Source organism: Wolffia australiana, chromosome 15, assembly GCF_029677425.1.
Source record: "Wolffia australiana isolate 7733 chromosome 15, ASM2967742v1".
In the NCBI taxonomy this organism is placed as follows: domain Eukaryota; kingdom Viridiplantae; phylum Streptophyta; class Magnoliopsida; order Alismatales; family Araceae; genus Wolffia; species Wolffia australiana.
This window is the reverse complement of record NC_135849.1, coordinates 3408637-3424426: the sequence shown is the minus strand read 5'-3', so window position 1 is coordinate 3424426 and position 15790 is coordinate 3408637. Positions and strand designations below refer to the sequence as shown.

The 15790-nt window shown below is 42.9% G+C and overlaps 2 protein-coding genes across 3 annotated transcripts; both read left to right on the top strand.

Annotated features, from left to right (window-relative positions):
* Nucleotides 1-1067: 1067 nt before the first annotated feature.
* LOC144713288 (glucan endo-1,3-beta-glucosidase 7-like) lies at nucleotides 1068-2945 on the top strand. The gene is made up of 3 exons (XM_078587852.1): nucleotides 1068-1193; nucleotides 1318-2598; nucleotides 2674-2945. Exons 1-3 carry the CDS (start codon nucleotides 1136-1138, stop codon nucleotides 2706-2708), a joined length of 1374 nt encoding a protein of 457 aa, XP_078443978.1. The 5' UTR covers nucleotides 1068-1135; the 3' UTR covers nucleotides 2709-2945.
* A 1367-nt stretch (nucleotides 2946-4312) lies between these two features.
* LOC144713091 (triacylglycerol lipase-like protein) lies at nucleotides 4313-15730 on the top strand. 2 transcript variants are annotated; one of them, XM_078587580.1, is made up of 5 exons: nucleotides 4313-4558; nucleotides 4912-4984; nucleotides 6346-6410; nucleotides 13251-13299; nucleotides 13480-13589. In XM_078587580.1, the coding sequence occupies exons 1-5, from the start codon at nucleotides 4427-4429 to the stop codon at nucleotides 13506-13508; spliced, it is 348 nt and encodes a 115-aa protein (XP_078443706.1). In that variant the 5' UTR covers nucleotides 4313-4426; the 3' UTR covers nucleotides 13509-13589. The 2 variants fall into 2 exon arrangements, with proteins under 2 accessions (XP_078443706.1, XP_078443705.1); XM_078587579.1 differs by lacking the exon at nucleotides 13251-13299 and adding an exon at nucleotides 15398-15730 and having other exon boundaries at nucleotides 4315-4558.
* Nucleotides 15731-15790: the final 60 nt, after the last annotated feature.

Here is a 15790-nt window from a genome sequence, read left to right as displayed (position 1 = left end):
TTCGTTTTGAGAACTATCACATTGCCCAAATGAGTTAGTGCAAATTATATGAGAGTAAATCCCGAAAAAATAACAATGAGGATGATTGATCCAAAGAAAAACTGAGCAACTAAGTAGTTCAAGGTTGCTTCACAGAATATAGAAGATAGAGAGGGAGATAAATTAGGACATACCTCTTACTCTGTCTCTTACTCTCTCTACTTCTCTCTCTCTCTCTCATTCTTTCTCTCTTTGTGCCTTTTCTCTCTGCTACTTTTCTGGTGCATAAAGTCATGTGTATTACCGGCTCCCAGCTGTCAAATTCTAAGTGGCCTCATGCTGACACACACATACTGTTTCGTTCTGGATGTCAGACGGGATGAGAATGTCCTGAACAGGATGGTTTTTTAAGGGGATGGGACGTGGACGAAAAATTGGGACAAGACACCTTGGATGTGACATTTTAATCAAACTTCTAAAAATTGGGAGGTAGGATGATTTGATCTTCGTCCTGGACGATCCTGCACTATACTGATGTCATAACAGGGAAAAGCCAGAGTCAACATTTATCTCATTGATGATGCTCCTGTTGACATGGTGGTCGAGAGCCGTCATTGACAAAGAAATTACAGTCAACATAATTTGACATTTCTCCAGATGAAAGTCAGCGATGCTTCGACCAATGTTTCCCAATGACGTTGTCGTTCTAATGAAGAATAATAGATCACCCAATTTGAAAATATTTGTTTTTTATTTACCCACTATCTGTCACTAGGACATCCCTCTTCCAGTCCGAGTCGCGACTGGCCCGGTGACAAACTGACAATTAAAGAGGCAAGATAGCCGTTGTTTCGTAGGCACGTGCGGCGCGAGCGTGCCGGCAACGGTCGAATAGCCAGCTGGCCGCGGGCCCCACTCTAATATACCGTTTAGCAATAGCACGGATACGTGGCGCACGACAGACACTAACTGCACTGACACGATCCCTCCAGGGCCCACTTACTGCCACGTCACCCACTCACCCTCTCTTCTCGCTGAAGTCCGGGCTATAGTATATATATTCGGAGATACCTCGTACGATTTGTCCGTACTTGGTTCTTCGTTCTCCTTCTCCTTTCCTTCCACGCTGCGGATTTGCTCGGGGAAGAAGACGGCGATGGCGATTTCTCCTCTCGATCTCATTCTCGTGGCGCAGACGCTTCTTTCGCTCGCAGGTGAGAATTTCCGCGAACGATCGCGAGCTTGTCGGTGCCAAATTGAGGAGTTTTAACGATGATCGGCTAGCAATCGCGGATAATTTTCGATTTGTGATGGTTTTTCTGGTTTGATTTGATGAAGGCGCTGCTGCGGGAGGCGCGATCGGAGTGAACTATGGCAGATTGGGGGACGATCTGCCGCCTCCGGAGAAGGTCGCGCAGCTACTGGTCGCGCAGGGAGTTTCTCAGGTCAAGCTCTACGACGCCGATCCGGCCGTCCTCAGCGCGCTCTCCGGCACCGGAATCGGCGTCGTAATCGCCCTCCCGAACGAGCTCCTGACCGCCACCGCAGCGAATCCCTCGTTCGCGCAAGACTGGGTGAAGAACAACGTCGCCGCCTGGCTCCCGAACACGCAGATCCGCGCGATCGCGGTGGGAAACGAGGTCTTCGCCTCCCCGATCGCCGCCAACCTCACTCCGGCGCTAGTCCCTGCCATGGCAAACATCCACCGAGCTCTAGCAGACGCCGATCTGGACGGATCCGTCAAAATCTCCTCTCCACTGGCTCTCACCGCGCTCCAAACCTCGTATCCTCCCTCCGCCGGAGCGTTCCAGCCAGATCTCGCGACCTCGATCGTGGCTCCGATGCTGGATCTACTCCGCCGAACGGGATCGTACCTCATGGTGAACGCCTACCCGTTCTTCGCCTACTCCGCCAACTCCGGCGAGATCTCGATCGACTACGCGCTCTTCCGCCCCAATTCCGGCGACCGCGACCCCGCCAGCGGGCTCCTCTACTACAGCCTCCTGGACGCGCAGCTCGACGCGGTGTACTCCGCCATGGCCGCGCTCGGCTACGGCGATCTCCGGCTGGTGGTCTCCGAGACGGGATGGCCGTCCAAGGGCGACGAAGGCGAGATCGGGGCTTCGCCGGAGAACGCGGCGGCCTACAACGGTAACCTCGCGAATCGGATCCTCGCCGGCGATGGCGGAACCCCGGCTCGGCCGCTCGCCGAGCTCGACGTGTTCCTGTTCGCGCTCTTCAACGAGAACAGCAAGCCGGGGCCGAGCTCGGAGAGGAACTACGGCCTCTTCTACCCCAGCGAGGACCGGGTCTACGAGGTGGCTTTCCGCCTCGAGAGAGCGACCGCGGCGGTCCGGGACCAGGTCGAGGGCGGCGCGGCGAGCTGGTGCGTGGCGGCGGGGCTGGCCGAGCCGGCGACGTTGCAGGCGGCGCTGGACTTCGCGTGCGGAGATGGTGGGGTGGACTGCGGGGCGATCGAGCCGGGGGGGGAGTGCTTCGAGCCGAACACGCTCGAGGCCCACGCCTCCTTCGCCTTCAACGGCTACTATCAGAAGAACCGCCGGGAACCCTCCGCCTGCGATTTCCACCACGCCGCCGTCGTCGTTCGTCAACCGCCCGGTAATTATTAATCGAAAACCTTCCTAATTCCCATCGTTGATTCAAAATCGCGGAATCTCATGGCTGTGGTGGCAGAGTTCGGTCCGTGCGCTTTTCCGGCGGGGAACTAGCCTCAATCATCGTCGACCGGGAACTTCTTAATCTTTTTGATTAATCGCTGTCAGGTAATTCTTTATTCTTTGCCGTGTTTGATTGATTCTGTTGATAATTAGTGGTTGGATGATCCGATGAAATCGAGGCCCATCTTAATCTTTATTCTTTGCTGTATTTGATTCTGGAAAACGATAGCGATTGCTTCTTCCTCTCTTTAATCTGTTGATAATTAGTGGTTGGATGATCCGATCAAATGCGGGCCTTCTTGTCGATCGTTCTATTTTATTAGAATTTTATAAACTTCTAGTGAAATGTAAAGAGAGGGAAAACGTCATCAAATACGGTAATTGCGTCGGGCGACGTACCCGCTGACAATTAAAGAGGTAAAAACGCCGGTGGCTAGTATATTCTATTTGCCGAAAGTTCGTGCTGGCAACGGTCAATTCCACGAAAGGTCAGCGGCTATCCGAAGGTACGTGGCGCTCTATTTAGGTATCTGAGACGACCGGCAAAGACCCTCTCTCTCTCTCTCTCTCTTTCAGTCTTCACATTGAGTGTATAAAAAAAGATTAGAGTAGAATATTGTAATGGTGTTTGTTATTTGGCTAGTAGGCTGTATACCAAAATACATTGAATGTGCATTCTTAAATATTTATAAATTTATGTTTCAACCTTTTTTGAATTTCATTATAGAATACAAATTAAATTAAGTTCTAAAACCCAACTAATAGTGGATTGACTTTCCACATATGTGGAGTGCTACGAATTGTTTTCCCTTGTAACTGTTTCGAGATGCTATACAAGATATATTTCGTTCTCACATCTCAAAGCAATGTTTGATTTGATTTTACATTTAGATGGCCCGATATACATTAAACATTTTTTTCCGAGATTACTTGAAAACAGTACTTAAACAATACCTTAAAATATGACGGTTGGTTATTTAACTCTTAAAAAAGTTGTTTAATTTGACCAAAAAAGAGAGGCCAATAAATTTTGCCCTTGACTTCAAAGCTTCACTAATAAAAAGTAGAAAATTCTATAAATTAAGCCATGTATTCTCATAATGGTTCGTTAATTCTGATATAAAAATTAAGGTGTTTATAAAATATTTCATCTATAGTGTGTTTATGAACATTAAGTTGCATGATGCCTCTCTTCATCTCTGGCTATCTCCATCGCTCTGATTCAATATCATGTGAGAGATATAGGGAGAGAGAGCAACATAGAGGCAATACACAGATGAAGATATTATACTGATTATAGAGATAGATATAAAGATAAGGGAAAGAGATACGAGGAAGTTGATATTCGTTGTTAAAAATTCATTTAAACTAAAGTTTATGCTCAAATTCATTACTCCTTTTTCACCATCATCATCTGTAGTAGCCACCTCTTCATCATCATCATCGATGATGATAACGTAGTCCTTATCAATACTAGATTGAAGGCAACTGACGATGTTATATGAAATATGATTTACGATTGCCAAATGTTATATGATATTATGGTATATCGTAATCATATATGATATCGTACGGTATATGATAAATGGTAAATCAGATACCGTTATCACAGACGGCTTAGCACTGCGGATTAGTATAAAAGGTTATTTTCGTGGCCAAGAATCTCTCCTCTATTTTTTGCTTTGAGCGGGGCGACGCAATTCGAACAACTTTCTCTGCTTGATTCCGCCATGGACCGATGATATTGGCGGGGTGCGGCGAGAGTATCGATGCCGAAGGTGAATCTGATCTGGTTCGGGAGATTGGGGAATCATCCTACCTTACGCGCTCCCTTATCCGTCCTACGGAGGAGGGCATCCAACTCCTGGTCAGCAGTTCAGGACGTTTACTTCTCGACGAAGGTTTGATTTGAGCCTTGCATCTTGGAATGTCTCCTGATCTTCTGTTTTTTTGCGAATTTCTGCCATTATTTGAGATATATGCTGAAATTATTTTGATGAAGTTGATTCTGAACTGACTAAAGAGTAATTTTTACATCTTGACGAAGGTTTGATTCGAGCCTTACATCTTGGAATGTCTCCTGATCTCCTGTTTTTTTGCGAATTTCTGCTATTATTCGAGATATATGCTGAATAATTTGGTGAAGTTGATTCTGAACTGACTAAAGAGTAATTTGTTCCCAAATTTGATAGTCAGTGCGCGCATTTAGTGGAATGAGTTTTACAGTTTGCCTTTCTCCTGAACGTGATCCCAGGATATCTTTGAGAGGCATCGAGTCGTGTTCACCATCTCGACTTCTGTGGCATCACTCGCTACCGCATGGGCAGGTGCTATCTGACACGGCTTTCTTTTCTACCCCTTTATTTCCCCTCGATGTTGTTGATTATAAAGCACTTCGTGAGGAATAGAGAACAATTGAATGAAGTGACCATTACGCAGCGTTGTGGAATGATTTACAAAATGGTTTCCAGTTGTGATTTTCATGTGGGATCGAGGTGTTGATACTTTGTCTTAGTACTGATCTTCTCCGCTAGATTTGTTTACATTTTATCCGTGAATCCATCTACCTAAATTCTATACTCTAAACCCTAAATTGTAAATGTTAAAACCTAAAAAATTAACCTCAGTCTGAAGAAGATTTTTAAAGAAGAGAAAGTTTCCATTTATTTTGGTGGATTACCAAAAGGAGGCTTAACAATGAAAAATATTAATTTTGGAAAATGCATATACAGCAATGCTGAATGAACAACAGACTGGGTCCAGTTTTGGCAATTAATCACTGTTTCCTCATATTTTCTGAAATCAGACAAGCCTGAGAAGCCAGCGATTTTCAGGTCTAAATTGAAGAAGTCGTAATTTAATTATCCAAGTCATTTATTTTAGGAGTTGTAATTTAAATAAAATGTACGATCAATAATCTTAAGCTCCATACTCGGACGTTATTTCTGTTATCTTGTAACTCTAGAAAACATATTTTAACTGTTGGTATTTGTTAAATATCTAATTTCATCCTTTTCTATTTTGACACACATGTAAAAAGGTGGGCCATGAGTTATAAATGGCCCACCTATCTCTCTCCTACTTTCTCTTCCTTTTTCCTTTCTCTTTTCCTTTTTATCTTTCTTTTTTCTATCGCTCCTCAAAGAATGACCTTTTTGCCCCTTAAAATAGCCGTTGGGGCAACGGCTATATGACCGTTGCCCCCAACGGCTATCTTGAGAAAGGACTTAGCCTATAAAGGAAAGTCTTTCCCAACCTGTTTACATGTGAGCTTTTCCCCTTTTCTCTGTATCAAAAATCTCAATAAACTTCTTCTGCATCTTTCTCATTTGTCTCAAAAAAGCCTCATTTGTCCTATCTGTTCCCAAAGGCAGAATTCTCTGCATTCTTCACAGTATTATCATTTACTTAATGATATCATTCGTTTATGGAGTTCCTGGATCATCAGATTAATTGAAAAAGGGTGAGGTAGCTACAGTAGCGGGATTACAACTAATTCGTTGGATTTATTCAACACAGTTGTATTATAAGAACCGATTGCTCTACAGTGGAACTTTGCTGTGATTCAGATGATTTCTTTAAGTTTGTATTTATTTCAAATTGCTCCATTAGCATTCCCATTGCGCGGTGAAGCCAATCATCTTATCAGACACGGGCTACTTATGTTTTCAGATTTTTCATTGCACAGGATATTCCTTACGGCACTACCATCAAAGAAGCATTGAAACACGACTTGAGTCAATTGAAGAAGCTGTGAGTATTTATCTTATTGGGTTTTATTTCCAGATTCATTTCCAATTTCGTTTTTTTTTATTTGTTTTTAGTACCTACCCGCCTGCTTTAACATCAGTTTTTTTTGTTTTTGAAGATCTATATTGTAGTTTATATCTATGTCTTACAATCATATTGCCCTCTTGGTCTGGTAGAGAAAATTGTATCTCGATTGGGACCTCCCTGGGTAAAGAACAAAACAGCCTCAGTCTGCTACCATAGACACAGTGCCTAAATTACTGGCATATAACTTTACTCGTTGGTACTTCTAGTACTTTATTGCGATAAAAACAAAACATCCGGGTGAGTTTGTCCAAGATGCAACAAATTGTAGATAACTGGATAACAAATGAATAGGCACCAATTTTGTTGAGGGTGACAAAGCAGCTGAATAGAGGATCGCAGCAATGAACGGAAAATTTTGTAGCTAGAAGGAACTGGTGAAAATTTTGTCCCTGTCGGTCATAGTTGCCTTATTGGACTTCGAGTCGCATATAGAGCTTATTTGGAGTTGCACATGGAACTATTTACCACTTCTTGGGCATTGAAAGAGCCCTGAGATCAATATGTTGGTTTTGATGCAGATTGAAGCCCTCCTTTTTCTTATGGAGATCTCCAGAACTGGTTCTCCTGCTAGATTAGCGCTGGGAAAAGAAGGTGAAGAAAAAAACACAAGAAAGTGAAAGCAGATGTTGCGTTTGTAGATTTGGGAGAAATCCCCCTTATTTTAGGTCACGAAGGACATACGATCCCCATTAATTAGGGGGTCTGCCCCGTTTTAGTCTGGATATGTGCTTTCGAAGGGCGTATCTGTGAACAGACAAAATTGAGGTTTAAAGAGTTAAAAATATGAAACTGGTGAAAAAATAGTAGGTTGTGGTTTTATGAAGTGACTGTTGTCGTAAGGAGATCCACAAATACGAGATAAAATTTCACCTGCCAGATTAATCAAACATATTTGATGAGAAATTAGAATGGCACGGAGAAATCCCGCTGGACAGATGATAAGCGCTATTACAAGAAATACCAAAGAAGGAAAGCTAGATCGGGTCACAGGCCCGTTGACCAGTCCTACTGACCAAAGGGGTGGAAAGGGAAGGGCGTCGGCTATGCCCTTATAAATAAAGGCGGACAGGTTAAGGCTAACCATCTTTTCTTGTAACCCAAGTCAGCTCTCAGGAGTCGAGAGGGAGGCAGAGGTTCTTCTGCCGCCAAGAGGGAGGAGCTTCGCCCAAGGAGGGAGTCGCCGCCCGAGATCGTGAAGGAACTCTCGCGTCCAGAGAGTCGTCAAGATCTGCTACCTGCATTACTTCATTCTCATCTGTATATTGTCTTCTCCGTGGACATTCTTGGAATTTCGATACAATTCTTGATTCAGTTCGAAGTTGCATTATCAAGAGTGTATCAACAGATGTGGCTGCTTTTTAAACAAAGATTGCATTCTTTTATATGTTTCGAATCCTTCACTTCATACCTTCCCAAAAAAGTCGCTCAGAAGTACTCTTATTAAGTTTCTGATGCTTGGTGGCCTAAGATATGACCGTCATAGAAGTCGCAAAATAGATGACAAGAATGAGAGTCAAATTAACTGAAGTAGCTGTGCTACCCTCACGCGAGAAAAAAATTCTTTCATTATATATAGCATTGTGACACAATGGCTAGAAAGTTCTTCAACAATGTCCTTGTATGAAAACACTGAATGAAGAAAACCCTACAAAATGATGAAATAACTGAAGAGTCTGAGATCAATACTCTTCCCTATTGTCCCTGAAGTTGTTAAATTTAATGGCTTCAATTTACTTGATTGGAGCCAGTATATTGAACTAATCCTTGAGAGTAAAGGAGTAGTCTATCATCTCAAGGAAGAGATAGACCCAGAGAATCCAAAGTATAAAGCCTGGAAGAAGGAGGATGCAGGTGTACATGCGTGGTTACTGGGCAGTATGGCTGGAGATCGGTTCAGGAAATACCTGTACCTGAAGACAGCTAAAAGTATCTGGGACCATCTGCACAGGAGCAATGTAAGAAAGAGTCATGCCTGGAGGATCTTTGAGCTGGTGACCAGAGCAACTACAGTGGTGCAAGGAGGAATGTCGGTTACAGAGTTTGCTGAAGAAGTTCAGGCAATCTGGCGAGAGATTGATCATCTCAGACCAATCAATCATCCATATGAGTGGCAGGCTACACTACAGGATCGTATGCTTAGATTCCTTATGGGACTAAATAAGAAATATGAAGGACTCCAGAGTCAAATTCTCAACCGAGAACATTTCCAGATTTAGAGGCAGCCATTCAACTTGTAATAGATGAGGAAAGACGAATGGCTTATGGAAATGACAAGAAGGAAACAGGAGCAGATCTCATGGCGAAAACAAAGCAGCAGCAGAAGGGTGCGTCAGAGGAACGTGAAGGCACAACTACAAAGTATCAGGGAAAGCAGGCAGATGAAAGCTCCAGAGCAGAAAGGACAAGGAAGTAAACAGCAGGGTAGATTCAACCTATATTGCTCTTATTGCAAGAGAAAGAATGATATTAAGGACAACTGCTGGATCCTACATGGTCGTCCTTCCAAACCTGCACAAGCCTATGTCTCTGACACCAGAGAAAGTGAATCTGGTGATGAAGCAGAGCAAGGACAAGCCTCCAAGAAGACTGCCTCTAAGACTACTGTTGAAGACTATGCTACTCTGAAGGAAGAATTTGAGAAGATCAAGACCATGATAAGCTCTACATCCATGGCCCAAGCTGGTGAACTATCTACCTATCCTGATCATATCTTATCTGACTCGATAGTAGATACTGGTGCAACTGATGATATGACTTCCAATTATTCTAAGTTTTATAAAGGAGAAAAAAGGGTGTTCACGGCAGGGGGGAGAAGTCCTTCCGGTGACAGGTTTGGGGGATGTGAAAGTTACAGGTCTTGACCTTATTAGACATGTTCTACATGTCCCTGGCCTCAAAGCCCAACTAATATCTCCACAGAGATTTGTCAAAGATTTGAATCTTATATTTTCTATGACAACTGATGATGTGTTTGTTTATGGTAAGGCAAAGAACCAGAGGACTTCACCTTTTAAAGTGAAGAATGGGTTCTTGTATGTCAGCAGTGAAGGTGGTGGAGATGCTACATTGTGCTACACTACACAAGAGCCAAAGGAGGGCGGACGAATGGAGCAGATCAATTTGATGCATTGTCGTCTTGGGCATCCGTCATTTGAAGTGTTAAAACATATGTTCCCAGTGTTATTTAAAGACTTGAATGTCGTTGATCTTTATTGTGATACATGTCAGTTTGCCAAGCATAAGCGCGCATCTTTTATGGGAAAAGTAAACAAAGTGAAGTACCATTTGCTCTTGTTCACTGTGATGTGTGGGGTCCATCGTCTACTATAGTGTTAACAGGTGCACAATATTTTATTGTGTTCATTGATGATTGCACACGGCTAACCTGGGTATATTTATTTGAATCCAAGTCAGATGTTGCTGCTGTATTTCAAACGTTATGTCACATGGTGAAAAATCAGTTTGATATTTCCATTAAACGACTGCGTTCTGCTAATGCAAGGGATTTCATTAATGAAAAATCAAGTACTTCAAGGCACAAGGAGTAATTTATGAGTCTTCTTGTGTGTATACACCACCTGGCAAACATCCAGTAGGTTGCAGATGGGTCTTTACTGTGAAATATTAGGCTGATGGCAGTTTAGAATGGTACAAAGCCCTGCTAGTGGCTAAAGTCTATACACAAGCCTATGGTATCGATTATGGGGAGACATTTGTGCCTGTTGCAAAGATAAACACAGTGCGGATCCCTCTCTCCCTAGCAGCAAATCTGGATTTGTCATTGTTACAGTATGACGTCAAAAATGCCTTCCTCCATTGTGACTTAAATGAGGAGATTTATATGGAGCAACCCCCCGGATACTACGAGTCTGAATCAGGAAAGGTTTGTAAGTTGAAGAAGACACTTTATGAACTGAAGTAATCCCCAAGAGCATGGTTTGGGAAGTTCTCATGTTGCATGAAGTCCATGGTTTATGTGCAACGTAATGGTGATCATTCACTCTTCCTGAAGCACTCTACCTCTGGTTAAGTTTCGATTTTATTATTTTACGTTGAGGATATTGTTATTACAGGTGATGATGATCTTGAGAATCGATCGTTGAGTACCAAGTTAGCTGGAACATTTGAAATCAAGTCTTGGAAAACTAAGATATTTTCTGGGTATTGAAGTCGCTTACTCTTCCCAGGGCATATTCATCTCACAACATAAGTATGTTCTGGATCTCCTTCAAGAAGCAGGAATCAGTGGATGCAAACCATCTCCTGTACCCGTCGATCCCAATACAAAACTGGGTCCTTGTGAAGAGGAAGTACAAGTGGATAAAGGGCAATTCTAGAGGTTGATTGGGAAAGTCATCTATTTGAATCATACAAGACCAGATATAGCTTTTGCAGTAGGGTTGTTGAGCAGATTTATGGATAGTACACGCCAGTCTCATTTGCAGGCAGCGTTCCATGTAATGGCTCAGCAGGTGATGGAATTTTCTTCAGCTGAAATGGGAACACACCAGTGTGGTTACGCGGAGGAGCAAGAAACAATCAGTAATTGCATTATCTTGTGCTGAAGCTGAATACAGAGCCTTAGTCAAAGGCATCAGTGAGACCCTATGGATACGAAATATCCTTGCAGAGATTGGGGTGGCACCGAACAAACCTACGGTAGTATACTGTGATAGTAAAACAGCAATTGACATTGCCCATAACCCAGTCCTACGTGATAGAACAAAACATATTGAGCTGAACAAGCATTGGATCAAGGAGAAGATGGACCAAGCACACGTTTATATTCAATATGTGAAGTCAACTAAACAGACAGCAGATGTGCTTACCAAGGGATTGTCCAGATCTCTATTTGACCGGTTGCTGAGCAAGCTGGGAGTCCAAAGCATCTACTCACCAGCTTGAGGGGGAGTGTTGGAAGCAACCATTTGTTCTTCTATTTTACTTTAGTTTCTTTTCTTTATTTTTCGGGCCCACTTATGTTGTAATGGGCCCTGTAATTTCTGGGCCCACTTGTAAGCCCATAAATGGGGGAAAACACTGTTCGCTAGGTTAATGAAGTGTTGTTTTGTTCTTCTTCCAAACCCTAGCCACCACAGCTCGACAGCTGGTGTTCAACAGAGGAAAAATGAGTTATTTACATCCGTGGAGACGCAAAATTGCTGCTACAAGAGTGAATTTTTAAAATTTTTAAGTGGAGAAATAACTAGCGAAGGGGCAGTTGATGCAATGAGGATCTATTTACCCTTTGTGGGTTATGGATGTGCTCATAATCTGTCCGCTGAAAGATTGTTTGGAGTCAAATAAATTTTTGTGAAAAATGCTGGTAATGAATAGCAGTAGGTCGATCAGACTACTATGTCCATCAGTGAGGAGAGAAGCAGCGAGAACCATATCGACCCATAGGCATTGAGGTAAATGATAATGGAATGGGAATGGTCGGGGAAAGGCCGAGCTGAGTGGGTAGGGACCAGCCGGGAACGAGCCGCGTGAAGATGCGGTGAGGTAGAGACGATCTCGGGGAACGGGGATCGTGAATGGAGAGGAGAGGCCAGACCTGGACTTGGAGAGGGGAGACAAGGCTCTACTTCATTATTCTTCTTCTTTCTTGGCTGCCCTCCTAAAGGGAGGGCATCCCTATTTAAAGGGAAATACATAACCTCAAATGACTAGAACGCCCCTGTGGGCTAACATGACGAAATTACCCCTAGGATCCTATCAGAGTACAAAGTACCTGGAAACTGTAAATTATGCCTTCAGACATAGAGTATTGAACTAAAGATACAGTCATCTGTTGTCCGATTGGAAACACTTAACTTTAGAGACAAACCGATTTTAATTTACGCAATAAAAATGCTCGAAATCTCTTATTTTCACCCTCAACTATGTCTTTTGCTAAAATATGATATGAACCTTGATTTATTGGGTAAAGGGAAGAGAAGCGGCCAAACAGAGGAGGCAGGGTTTTTTTTTGCGGGGGGGGGTGTGGGAAGAGAATCATAGTGGGGAGGAAAGGGGATTGAGACACATAAGAGACGAGAGGGTTTAGTCCATATCACATCTTCAACTTCGGTACCCTCCGTAGTGAAGGACTACATACCTTTTTAAAGGGAGAAACAAACCCAAATTGGCTAGTGACCAAATGACCTACGTGGCCCAAGATGATGATACAAACCTCCCTAAGACCTATCAGAGGAAGGCACGCGTGTGCCAGTAGGCACATACAGCACCTTGTTGAACTAAGGGGGAACCTGAGCTCTGAACGGAAAAGCAGTAAATGTGATACATAAGAAATTATTAAACATTCTTTGTATTCATCTGTGCTTTTGTGAATTCTATAAGAAAGATTCTGATTCGCGACACTTTGTTTCCAAGAACTACCAAAGACGGAAATAAAGATTCGACCAATGGGAAGGCCTGTGAGGGTTCCAACAAAGCCCAAGCAAAGAGCGAGGGGGCATCGAATACCTCTCTTCAAGAATCATTTGCAGACTGCAGCCGGAAGCTGGGGAGCAGGACCAGGCCTGCAATCCAGGAGGGAAGCTCGACCATCGAGATCCCCAAACTATCCTCTCTCTTTCTCTATCCTACGAATTGCTTCCCTTTCTCCATCCTGCGTACCTGGATATTTGACATTTTCCAAATCTTTCTACATGGAATGACGTTGATTTTCAAGGTTGACGTCAATTTAAGATCTTTGGGCCATCGATATTCTCCTTGATTCACTATTTTTTGGTTTTGCCCTCTTGTTCTCAGAATCATTCTCTTTTGGTCTCCGTCGGCCACTTCTTTGAAGCAAGTCGTTGTAAGACCTTTGGAGGTTATTTTATCTGTTTTAAATCATCGCGCCAGTGCTTAGTTGATCAACTGTTTTCTTGATGTTATTTATTGCTTATGTTGGTTGCGTCGAATTAAGAATCTGACTTTGCAAGTTCCCTGCGATTATTGCATATACCGTGTTTAATACTTATATTTACATGCACAGATGCGAAACAGTTCCGATGTGAACCATGAAGGGATGAGAAAGATTGTCGCTTCTGGAGGTGTGAGCTTGGCAACTTGTCTGGCAAGTGCATGGACATCGTTGATTGTTGGGTGAGTCCAATTTTTGGGTGCTCACATGTTGCCATTCTTTATTTTTTTTCTCAACTTAAGATCAAAATCTGTTGGCCTTGCCACCGTTCTTTTTTTTAATGAAATAATATGTATGTGTGCACGCATAACCTGGACTTCTCTCTTTCCTCTGGGCATCTCAGAACACATGTTCTATACTTAAGTTTTTCTGAAAGGAGGGCTCTAAACTTACGTTAGCATTTAGATAGAAATAAGAGAATATGACTTGAAGATTGAAATGACTGGATGCGAATATCAGTATCCTCATAGAATGTGAATATTTTTTCTCTCCTAATTCCAGCTAATGATCTGGTGTTTTGGTCCCCCCTTTTCTTTGTTCTTTAATCCCATCAATCCCTTGATATTTATTGTGTCATGAAAGAGTGCCGCCAGCAACATAACTAAGAGATGCCTATTTCGCTACGAATTTTTTTCGTGATGCCTGTCTTCATCAAAATGCTCTCTGCAACACAGCTGAGAGCCCTAACATTTTCCTTCATCCCCCGACGACAACATGTATTGGTTTCATGGGAATGTGCCATATGCTACATTAGAGGGATGATAATTCTGGCATTTTATCCACATATGACTCATCTTTCCCTTGATTTACCAACCATGATCAAAGAAATTGAACATCCCTTTTCAAGTACCAACTATTTCCACGACATCTGGTCTGTCCTGTTGCAGCTCCACCATAAACGATCTCAGAGAGATCCCACTGCAGTGTGACCCTTGACTTACCCAAACTGAACGTCAAGGTCAGTCATGCTCAATCTACTGCGATGGTTCCCGGAGTGTATAACCACTTCATCCTGAGGATCACGTCAGTGCTCGTCTACTCAATTGGCAAGTAACCTTCAATAATGTCAATCCCCTGTAGTGTCAGCTTGACGTGCAGACATACGCCCTGCCTTCGCACTGCTTCCAAATTGCCCAGAATGACACCATAATTCCCTGTGGACAAAACGGGGAGTAGCAGCTGGTCCACCAGATCTTGAGCCCAGAAATTTTTTTTTTTTTTTGAAAATTATTTTTTTGAGCCCAGAAATTATGCATAGCGCCACAGTTGACGAGGACTGTGACCGTCCTCTGGCCAATGTTACACTGAAGCTTCATCGACCCAGGAGCCGTGAGTCCTACCACAGATTTCATCGAGAGCTCAAAGTGTGGTTCTCGAGGGTCATCTTCTTCCATGTCAATAGTAGTGTAAATCTCAGGCATGGGGTCCTATTCGCCTCCGTGATCCCCTCAAGCAAGTGGAATGCCAGAACCTTCTAGAATATTGCCTCATTAATTTTTCAATTGCCCTCTGATTTCATTAATACTTGTGTATGGGGAAATCAGATATTTCTTGGCGGAAAATTAGATATTATTTGTTTATTTGTTCTTGGATTCGCCCAGCATTGTTAAAGAATTGGAGCATGCTCCATCAAAACAGTCAACTCTTCCTTCACCATAATGTCAGACTATTGAAATACTCAATCCCTTGGATGTCATTTTTTAACCTCAAGAATCTGGACAAGAATCTTCCCATGGATGTCATTTTTGAAACTCTATTAGGAAAACAATGTTTCTTGCAAGTTCTGTACAAGCTGACTTTGCCGTGATAAAAACCGGAAAAAATCACAGGGCCTTAAGAAGCCGCAACAAATAATCAGGAAATGAAAAAGTTCGCAAGAGCATTATCTTGGAATCATGCTCCAACATCGGCCAAAATCGAGCGATTAAAAAAAATTGTGTTTATATTTTTATGTTCTTGTTTTACGTACTCTTTTTTTTATCCATGTCAGATATGCTCTGGGTTGGCGAGGGGGTTCATGGTATACGCGCAGGAAACTTTTGAGGGCACCGTCCAAGCTTGTGGGGCAAAGCAACCCAGCTCGGTGGCAAGCCCTGACAAAGTCTCTTGGCTCCCTGAGAAAAAGGGAAATATATCGCCCTCTCATCGACAAGTTAAGAAATGTCTAGTGAGTCCCTGTTCCATGTTTATACCGTATGAGTCCTCCGAAGATGATTGCATCTTACTTCATTCTAGTCAACAAATCAATTGATTATATGTTCTGAAGATGATTATATCCATGTTTGACGATTGACTTTAATGATTTTTGCATGCCCTTTCTTCACTGTATTCAAAATTCTGAAAGGTGATCACATCTTTCTTCACTATATTCAAAATCAATTGA

Excerpts from the sequence above, each read along its gene's own strand:
- LOC144713288 (XM_078587852.1), top strand. The coding sequence starts at position 1,136 with ATGGCGATTTCTCCTCTCGATCTCATTCTCGTGGCGCAGACGCTTCTT. Across the intron at positions 1,194-1,317 it reads GACGCTTCTTTCGCTCGCAG|GCGCTGCTGCGGGAGGCGCG; the intron begins GTGAGAATTTCC and ends GATTTGATGAAG. Across the intron at positions 2,599-2,673 it reads CGTCGTTCGTCAACCGCCCG|AGTTCGGTCCGTGCGCTTTT; the intron begins GTAATTATTAAT and ends CTGTGGTGGCAG.
- LOC144713091 (XM_078587579.1), top strand. The coding sequence starts at position 4,427 with ATGCCGAAGGTGAATCTGATCTGGTTCGGGAGATTGGGGAATCATCCT. Across the intron at positions 4,559-4,911 it reads ACGTTTACTTCTCGACGAAG|GATATCTTTGAGAGGCATCG; the intron begins GTTTGATTTGAG and ends ACGTGATCCCAG. Across the intron at positions 13,590-15,397 it reads TGGACATCGTTGATTGTTGG|ATATGCTCTGGGTTGGCGAG; the intron begins GTGAGTCCAATT and ends TATCCATGTCAG.